This window comes from Cibotium barometz, chromosome 41 (genome assembly GCF_041138505.1).
Source record: "Cibotium barometz isolate CiBa-2024 chromosome 41, ASM4113850v1, whole genome shotgun sequence".
NCBI classification, from domain to species: domain Eukaryota; kingdom Viridiplantae; phylum Streptophyta; class Polypodiopsida; order Cyatheales; family Cibotiaceae; genus Cibotium; species Cibotium barometz.
The window spans coordinates 36,557,022-36,567,163 of record NC_141086.1 but is presented as its reverse complement, the minus strand read 5'-3'; the positions used below and the strand labels follow the sequence as shown (position 1 = coordinate 36,567,163).

The 10,142-nt window shown below is 42.6% G+C and overlaps 1 protein-coding gene across 1 annotated transcript; it reads left to right on the top strand.

Annotated features, from left to right (window-relative positions):
• Window positions 1–5,665: 5,665 nt before the first annotated feature.
• LOC147614919 (uncharacterized) lies at window positions 5,666–8,544 on the top strand. Its single transcript, XM_086780003.1, has 5 exons — window positions 5,666–5,856; window positions 5,939–6,065; window positions 6,151–6,712; window positions 6,833–8,123; window positions 8,299–8,544. The coding sequence occupies exons 1-5, from the start codon at window positions 5,666–5,668 to the stop codon at window positions 8,465–8,467; spliced, it is 2,340 nt and encodes a 779-aa protein (XP_086636129.1). The 3' UTR covers window positions 8,468–8,544.
• Window positions 8,545–10,142: the final 1,598 nt, after the last annotated feature.

Below are 10,142 nucleotides of genomic sequence, written 5' to 3'. Positions count from 1 at the left end.
TCACGAATTGTGAATGCTATATTTAATAAATTGCATTGAAGTTGTTATCTTTAGAATTCAAGATTTTTTTTGGCTTCAAGGCTAACTTCGTTCCGTGCTTGTGTAGCCGGGTGGCATCGTTAGCAAAGCCCGGGAATGGCCCAAGGTATCCCTCATACCATTGGGAGAATAAGGATCGCCGATTGAGGCGAGAGATTATGAGGCTGCCTAGTTCTGAGGGCCCAGGCTCGTGCGGTAAATAAGCCCAGCCTAGTGTGCAGACATCCCTCTGAGGGGCGGGAGGATCGAGCGAAGCCTGAGAGGGCGACAGGCCAACTTGAGTCCTCACCAGCGCCCGACGATGAGGTGTATGGTCCCGTAGGGTTTTGCCTAGCATGTAGAGGCTGGAAGGCCGAATTCTAGATCATCGGCAGTATAAGAATAAGAGAGCCGGTCTGGCTTATATGGAATTGGTTCATGTATAAACTTTTTATATAAATATATCTTGTCTTTGGTATGATTGCATTGCGTAAAAAGGCTGTTTTAACGAACCTTATGAAAAAGAGTCTTAATCAAGGAATATGTTTATTTATGTCAAACAGTGTGGTAGAATTAATTAGAAAACAAATTGATGCGTGAGTAAGGTGGAAAGTGGGAGGATAGAATGCCCCGACAGTACTATCCTATGGACGGGTGGACCCGATTAGTCGGGTAGCTTTCCAACAGATTAAGAGAAAGCCCTACGCTAGATAAATAGGTTCTTGGGCAACTCTATTCTAGAAGACTAGGCCAGCGGCGGCTGTGCCTTGCATAAGATGAGGAAAAAAGCGTTGCCTCTAGAAATCAAGTCTAGTAGTTGCCCAATTTATGATCAATTGCCCTATGGGTGATTTGATGTTTAGAAGATTATGCTCCCCCTACGAGATAGAACTAGGTCTTACCTATGAATCATATCCTTGAATCTCTACATGGTCAAGGTGTCGATGAATAGGAAATTTTCTCCAAGTGAAGACTTAGTGGACTATCTTAAGTGTTTCCCCCATTTTAGAAGGGAGGAACCTTACAAGATGTGATATGAATAGATGTGATGAGATGGGATGTGAATCAGATAGATGTGAATGAATGGATGAGATGTGAAACGGGATGTGAATGAATGAGATGTGATGTCATGGGAATCGAGATGTAAACGAGTGATATGGAATGTGAATAGATATGGACGTGTTTGTGAAGAATGGATATGGATGTGTATGTGAAGAATGGATGTGAATGTGTATGTGAAGACTGGATGTAGATGAGTATGTGAAAGAATGGATGTGGATGTATGTGAAAGAATGGATGTGGATGTGTATGTGAAAGAATGTGATGTGATGTGACATGAATATATGTGGATGTGAAGTGATACATATGAATGTATAGATAGATGTGGGTACTCGTACATGTGAACGATTGGATGGATGTGGATGAATGAGATGAGATGCCGCACGGTGATATCAATCCCTTCGCACCGTTTTACAGAAGCAAGAAGGAGAAACTAGATCACCCGAAGGCAAGTAGAAACTACCCCTAGGAATGTCGTGGTCGCACGCGAGGACGGAGGTCTATGGAAGTTGAAAATGGATAATGTGGTCCCATATCTCTATATATACCTGACGAACTGTTGGACACGTGGCACAATTCTTTTCGTTGTCTCCAAACAACGGCTAGTGACACGTGGCCCGTTCTCACTAGATTGTTTATCAATGATACCTTCCACGTGGCGTTTCCTGATTTGATGTTGCACAAGGTATGGATGTATATAAATGTGTTTGCTCATTTTATTTTTCCAATGTATCCGTAACGGTGCGACCTCTCGATTTTTAGCAGTTGTGGGTGGTTCAAAGCCTTCACCAAAAACACCTATTGGTTTGCAGTCTTCAAGGGTATCTCCATCCAAGAGAGGGCTTTCTATATCTCCTACAAAAGTTACAAAGTCATCCAATAAAGTAAAGAAAACAAGCAAACCCTCTCCAACAAAGCCTACTGAGCCCTCTAGTCCTTCTCTTAGTGCACTAGATACCCAATCAAAGTTAAGTGTATCTGAAGCACATGGAACGCTTACAAAGTCACCAAAGGCAGGTCCTATGTCATCACGCAAGGCTCCTGGTCTTTCTGAGATAGTAGTGGTGTCTCCTACAGAGAGAATGTTGGATTTTCTTATTGAAAGTGGAATTGAGGCCTCTTTCTTCTCAGTTGCCAAGAATATTTTCAATCCAGAAGTTGATGTCTCAATGATTATTAATCATGCCATGCCATTTATCAAGGAGGACTTTGATGAATTTGAGGAAACTACAAGGCCTTCTATCTTGATTGATAAAACAAGGAGTATGTCCATGTCCCTGTGGGGACCTCCTCTGTTCAGAGACAAACATTTACAAAGAGGTGTAGTATGTACAAACTTTAAAGGTTTTTATTAGAAAATGCAGAATGCTCCTAATGTCATCCAAAAGGTTGCCAGCAGGAGAATGGTCAAAGCTGCTGCCTTTATAGTTTTCTCCATTGTCAAATATCCTCTTAGAGGTGAAGAGGAGAAACTTGAGGAGATTGAAGGCTCTTCAAACTTTTGCTTTCTCAGAGATTTAGAGACAAATGATATAGAGGAGGAACTTGGACCTGAGGAGGAGGAGAGGCTTGCCAAGGATAATGAAATCATAGAATTAAAGGCACATACAATTGTTCAGTCACCCAAGGAAAGTGGAGATCCATTGCATAAATATATTACTCCTTCATTGCCAAGTTTTCTTATCAAGGATAAGGAGTATTTACTCCTTTATGATATTCAAAATCTATTTAACTTGAGGGAGGACTATTGTCTTGCCACCATCATTGCATAGGGTTGTGAAGCTGCTGAAGGGCTCATTGATATTGAGAATGAGCATAATGATGAATTTGCTGCTTTAGATGTGTATACTTCAGATGACAAGTTCATTGACTCAACTCATGCTTTAACACTATGTATTAAGAAAGCATAAGAGTCTGAACCATTGATCTCTGCGGATGAATTTAATCAGCTTCAAGCTTCACTTGGTATTGTCGATGTTGGAAGGGAACAGAGTGATTATGTCCAACTTAAAGACATCAAAGAAACCTCAATCTCACTCTGGACATCAGATATACTTGAACAAGATGAAAATCAAAAGGTAAGTGAATATGAATTTGAATCCATACATTATATGATTATGTCCAACTTAAAGGCATCAAAGAAACCTCAATCTCACTCTAGACATCAAATATACTTGAACAAGACAAAAATCAAAAGGTAAGTGAATATGAATTTGAATCCATACTTAAAGACATCAAAGAAATCTCAATCTCACTTTGGACATCAGATATCCTTGAACAAGATGAAAATCAAAAGGTAAGTGAATATGAATTTGAATCCATACATTATATTATTTTAAAGACATCAAAGAAACCTCAATCTCACCCTGGACATCAGATATACTTAAACAAGATGAAAATCAAAAGGTAAGTGAATATGAATTTGAATCCATACATTATATTATTTTAGCTTATAATAATTTCACTGTGTTTCTCTTGTTTACAATTGGAGCTAACAAATGAAGACAACTTCTTAGGGAGAGGTAAAGGCTCAAGGCAAGCAAGCAGATGAAGACAACTTCTTAGGGAGAGGTAAAGGCTCAAGGCAAGAAAGCTCTAGCAAGAAAGATATTACACTTGGACACTATTTGTCCAAAATGGATGAGAATATTTTCTATGTGTTACATAGCCAATTCTCCGAGGATGTTAACTGGCTTATACTTTGTATTAAAGCTCTCTGCAGACTGTCGACTGGCTTCTCCGAGGATGTTGACTGGCTTATACTTTGTATTAAAGCTCTCTGCAGACTGTATGGCTTCTCAACTATACAAGCCAACGCTGACAAAATCATGTTTCTTGAGAAAACAGCCACTACTAGAATTTTTGGTTATGGCCCTAGGTTTTCCGCCTCTAGAGCATGATTATTTTTGACATACTCTACGTATGCTCTAGCTGCAAATAAAACCGATTCCCTCTAGTCGTAGTCTGTTTGCCTCATCTTTGTTCAACAATGCTCGGTGATGAACATGAGTAGACCTGATATATGTTAATAGCAAGTTTGTATCTACGTTCTCTTGCATTGAGTAAAGAGTTAGCGATAGATATTAGAGTATAATCCACTATGCAAGGGTATAAGAGAAAAGAATAGAAGAGAAGAAAAGAGAGAGAGAGAGAGAGAGAGAGAGAGAGAGAAAGAGAGCACTCAAATGATGATGAGAGAAAAAATGGACGTGTTTTGGTGGGAATATTTGTACAATAGATGTTTCAAAAGTTCAAATAACACTGAGAATAACGACTGAAAAGTGCCTCTTACATGATTTAAGGAATGTTCATTTATTGTGGCCCATCTCTTAAATGCTCCAAAAGTACCTCTAAACGGCCAAATTTGGAGGTCTCATTGTACTAAAACCTCTCAGCTAATTAGTGTTTTAATCAAAACTTTAAAAGGCTCTTTTTTTTTTCATTTTTGGCCCCAATGAAGGGGTGAGGCAAGGAGAAAATTGAGGGGAAAGGGATGGGAGGGGAAGAAAGAGGCAAGGAGAGAGAATAGGTGCAAGTGATGAGAGATAAAGGGGGGCAGAGCCAGACGATGAGAGAGAAAAGGGGTATGCTCGAAGGAAGATTCAAGCTCATGAAAAAGAAAAGGCAACGTAGACGAAAAGAAAAAGAAAAGGTGGTGGAGAACATGGTCGAAGGAAGGTTCAAGCTTATGAAAATTAAGTCATCCAAGAAGAAGAAGCAATGAGAGAAAATCCAAGCGATGTAGGAGGGGATGCCTCTTGCGTGGCTGAGAAGAAATTTAATTTTGGTAAAACAAAGGTTTTACAATTTTCTAAATGGTTTCACCATGGTCATCACTCTAATATCAAATTTTGGTGGCAAGGATCGAGGCTCTTTAACATTAGGATCTCTTTTTCTGGTCTTAGAGATCTCAGGCCTCGATGATCGATCTCATGAAGCCACTGGTCTGGTTGCGGAAAGAAAATCTCGACGATTGACGTTTTTCCCTTTCGGACGTTTTTTTTCGTCTATTTCCCAAAAGGTATCGAACTCGCAGTTTGCACTAGGGCAAGAGCCATTCAAGGCTTCAACGACGGTTAGACGACGTTTAAGCTTCCCGAGTGCACAAAAGAGAGAGAACATTAACTCGATTCACTTTTGGAATGTGCGACACGAAAACAGCACCAGTGGCATTCCACTACACTAGGGCTGACGATGTGCAAGGCGGCGAGGTTCCGCACGCGCCAGACGCAGGAGGTGAAGATGTGATGACAGCAGTAATACCATTAGCGCCATCACCGTCGGATCGCTTGGAAAGCCGGGTATGTCTAACTAAGTTCTTTAAGGATATGCTACTATCTGCAACGATTTAGCGTGAGCTTCTTGATTCCTGTTTTGTTGCTCATCGTACTATGCACAGGAGGACGAGGACGATGGAAATAGCGGAAGAAGAATTAGCGGCCGAGTTTTTCAGGACATCCAGAATTTGGAGCTTCCGCATAGTGAAGATGAAGCACTAGTAGAACTTGCCCAGCAGCACCAAAGTGCAGCTGCAGTTATACGAGCTTATATTCATGCTGGTCTAGCCGGAGTTGTACGCAACTGAGGGATGAGAGGAAGCCCTGCAGCTCCTGCTGGTCAATCGTCGACATCGACGTCAACGTCTAGCCCGCGGGTTGTGGCAAGTGCAGGTGCTGACGATGATGATGATGATGTCGAATGTAAGCAAATGCCACTGACCAAAACCACTAGGCCAAATATTCGCATGATCAAAGGGCAATGGACCTATGAGGAAGATGGGTACGTCGTTTTATATTTATATATTTTGCATGAGCTAAAGAGGATATTGGTGTGAGGCTGGCATGGCATGGCATATTGGCAGGTTACTAGTGGAGCTCGTGGAGAAATACGGACAGCAACACTGGTCAAGGATCGCTCGCCATCTCACTGGACGCAAGGGTAAGCAATGCCGTGAGCGATATCAGAACCATCTCCGACCCAACATAAAGGTAGCTGGCCGCTGAACTGACTCGACGTGATGAAATTCAGTTACTTTGCACCTAGTAAAGCATTTTGATACATCGGTGCTTGCAGCGCGAGGATTGGACACCACAAGAAGAGGAGGCTTTGGTCGCATACCACAAACAGTTCGGAAACAAGTGGGCTGAGATTGCCAAGTTCTTACCGGGTCGCACAGATAATGCCATAAAAAACCACTGGAACGCCACATTGCGAAGGCAAGATAACGGCAAAAAACACAAGAAAATGGAAGGCAGTAGTAGTACCTCTGTGTTGCGTCAGTATCAACAACTCTATCTTTTCGGCAATCAAAGCAAAACCATAAATCATCCAACTGAAGAAGCGTGCACTAATACCCACCTGACCGGTGCTCGTGTCGACGAATTAGCACCTACAGGCGAGCTGAAGCAAGATATTCAACAAGAACGACGTATAAAAGAGTACGTCCTGAGAGAAGAAGAAGGTGATGATGATCCAGAGCGGAATATTCCTTATTGCAAGCTGCAGGGAGTGTTGGAGAGACAGCTGAATGAAGAGAATGAAGTCGTAGACAAGCTCTCACTGCAGCAGCGACATCAACAGCTGCGCCTCGTGACGCCCTCGAGTACTGACGATACATTAATGTTTTCTCAATCAGGTGTCACCTCCAACTCCCTCAATTTCTCTAAGGGCCACCTCTAAATATTAAGTTGTCCCTTATCTTCTCCTCGACGTTCCACCATGCTAACTATTCATCCGGGCCGCCCGGTCCCTGCAGACGATGGTACTGCTAGCGGCGGCGCCTGCAGTTTGAGGCGAGCGAGCACAGGACCTTCTCCGTGCAATATCGATGACCTCATGAACCGGCGGAGGATGGTTTCGATTATCAATGGATCATCGCCAGCAACATCAACGGAGAGAGATTTTTCTAACTTCTGCCAGCAATTAGCCGTCCAAACGTTAGGCGAGTACTCAGTTCCCCCTACCCTGCTGGATCAAGAACTGGCCTGCTTAGGCGTCTACTCGGTGAATCCGTTCTGTGAGGGCTCTTCACCTGCCTCGCCTTCTCGTGAGCGTGCCAGTTTGTTATCCTGCATGTGGTCTACCGAGCACACATCGTCGACTCATCATGGAGAGCTGCAAAATATGGAGCATATCTTTCTCTTTTCGACTGATCCAGAGGTGGCTCCTCTTCCTAGTCCTCCTCCTTGCAAGTTGGACTCGGTGTGTTCCAGTTGCTTGCACATCAACTCATCAATCGATAATTGGCTCCTCGTCCATCAGCAGGAGCAGCAGCAGCAGGTCATCATGGTCGGCCACAACTCGGTCCTTAAACCTCATCACGATGAACATTATATTCCCAGTCTATCCCATTCCCACAGTTCTACAGAAGATACGCCAAACTGCGCTACGGGGGTTATGTCGTCATCTCAAGGGATTGTCTCGTCATTAGTGCCATTTCTATGTTTTGATGGGCAGCATCTGAACGAGATATCAACAGAGCATCCAAAAGTCAACAGCCCGTGCCTAGTCACGACTTCCTGGAGTGAACTTTTCCTACCAGACCTTCTTGCAGAGTCAGCTAGTGATGATCTCGACATCTCACTAGATTTTGCATCCATTCCAGATGAGTCCGACCAAGCACCTGCTCTTTGTGGCCGCCGTCGTATACCAGCAGACGATCTTTTATTCGAAGAAGATGCCGCCGCTAGTGCTGCAAAAGCTGGAGGGACTTCGCCATTTCCAAACCAGTATGTCTACGGCCATGAGGATTTCGTAGAGCTTGTTGATGGACCACTGGATACGAGGTTCTACCTAGATCAGAATCTGAGATCGTCGAGCGGCAGCACCTGTAACTGCACAACATCAGAAGAAGTTGCATCTTTCGCATGCACAGTACCCCACTTCGGAACCAATGGCTACAAGATCAACGCAGTGGAGTATAATTACAATCGCATGGGTTATAACGATGCTGATCCTATTTCTGTGTTGGCCCTAGACAAGTTGAGAGGTGTGTGCCTCGAAATGAGGCAACAGTGGCGGCTGGGCTTCATTTCTTTGGTACACAGGTGAATATGAGAGTAGAACCCACATAACTTTACTTCAGCATGTTAACCTAGCTTGAAAGCTAGCAAAGTGCGTAAATCTTTTGTGTAAGAGCTGTAAGGGCTTTCATATTCAAAAGCTTAATGTAAGCCAATGTAAACAAGTGAGAATTGACTGTGAACGATTTTATATTTGTAGGATTGGTGTTGTGGAAGCTGGAGAAGTAAGCTCTCTAATAATGGTGGCTGGACCAGATTTCTTGCAAGCTTTGAATGCATTGCAGTTTGCACTTGAGAGACTCAAGCAAGCTGATATATTGAATCGAACGGAGATTTCTTGGGAGGGCAATAACCATGATAAACTCTAGCTGGTAGAAAAGCGCGCGATGTTGTGGGTGTGAAAACTACCGTAAGCTTGAACAGTGCACTAACTATGCAAGAAGTAGATTCAATAGAACACACTCGTTTGTTAAAACAAACAACTTTGATAAACTAGAAACCTAAAAAAGCTACAACTAGCTAAAGTACGTTTTATTATTAAGTCTAAAGCTAAGGTACTTTATTATTAAGTCTAAAGCTAAGGTCCTATTACTAAGGCCTACTTTAACTTGCCCCCATAGAATTAACCAAATTTATGTAAGTCCTATGTGTTCACAGCACTCGTCATGTTTGGCCTTTGAGATTACCATTATCACATGAAGTCTTCCTACATGTCATGTATTCATTTGGCCTTTGGAGACTTGGAATCTCTAATAAAATAATATTTCAGGTCTACATGCTTGGTTTTCACAGAGTGCTTGGGATTAGCTACCAAGATTATTACTAATTGGTTGTCTGAGTGTGGTTGTTTTAGTGAAATGTGAAGGGAATTGATCTGATCATGGCAAGCTCTTGAAGTAGTTGTTTAAGGCAAGATTCCTTCACGAGATGCAACGGCGGAGGCGGGCTCGGCCTTAGTGAAATATAAGGCTACAGGGATTTGCTTTTTGCTTTGCCCAAAAATCCCCCCTCTTGATAGTGTGTAGACATAACTTATAGTGGGAGTAAGATCACCCCTAGTTAGCATCATCGGACCACCCACAACATGGACAGGCTTAATGATATTAGAACGAATGAAATGTAAAGCCGTGGCTTGAAAGTATCTAAGGAGGCGTTTGAGGGCTTGCCAATGAGGGTAGACGTGGTTTTGCATGAAGCGAGATAAGAAACCAACAAGAAACCAGCAGCATAGCAGATATCTAGATATCTGTTAATAAGTGGCTAAGGTTCGAGTTGTCCATTTGAGTGGTTTAGACTAGATTTATTCTCTCCTTGTTTCTAGGAAGATGCTTTCCTATAGTTTAGGAAAGCATATTGCCATTTTATTTCAAATGTAACAGCTCTTGCCAAACGGCCACTACTATTTGTAGTGACCTTAATTTGTATAAAGAGACACACTCTCTCATTTAGAAATATGATCAAACTTGCAAGGTGTTACACACTAAACTCTCTCTCTCTCTCTCTCTCTCTCTCTCTCTCTCTCTCTCTCTCTCTACTCTACTCTTTCTTCTCACCAACCTCATAGTTCTCATATGGTATCAGAGCTTTGAGAACTCCTTAGCCATCCCCAAGCCTCTTTCATCTTGAGATCTCACATCTTAGCTGCACTCTCCCTACCTCCAAGTTTAAGCTCCTTCTCCTCAATCAAGGTATCATGGAGGTACTCTCATCTTTCACTGCAACAACCAAGCCAAGGTTGTTCTCCATTAACAAGCTCAATGGCAACAACTACTTAGTATGGAAGCTAAGAATGAAGTTATATCTCAAGCAACTTCAATTATGGAAGTACATCAAGGTTGATGGCAAACCCACTGAGGAGCAACGGGGGGCACTCAAGCTTTGTGTAAGGTTCTCCCCTTCCAAAATAGAGGAAACACTTAAGATAGTCTACTAAGTCTTAACTTGGAGAAAATTTCCTATTCATCGACACCTTGACCATGCAGAGATTCAAGGATACGATCCATAGGTAAGACCTAGTCCTATCCTGCAGGGGGAACATGATCT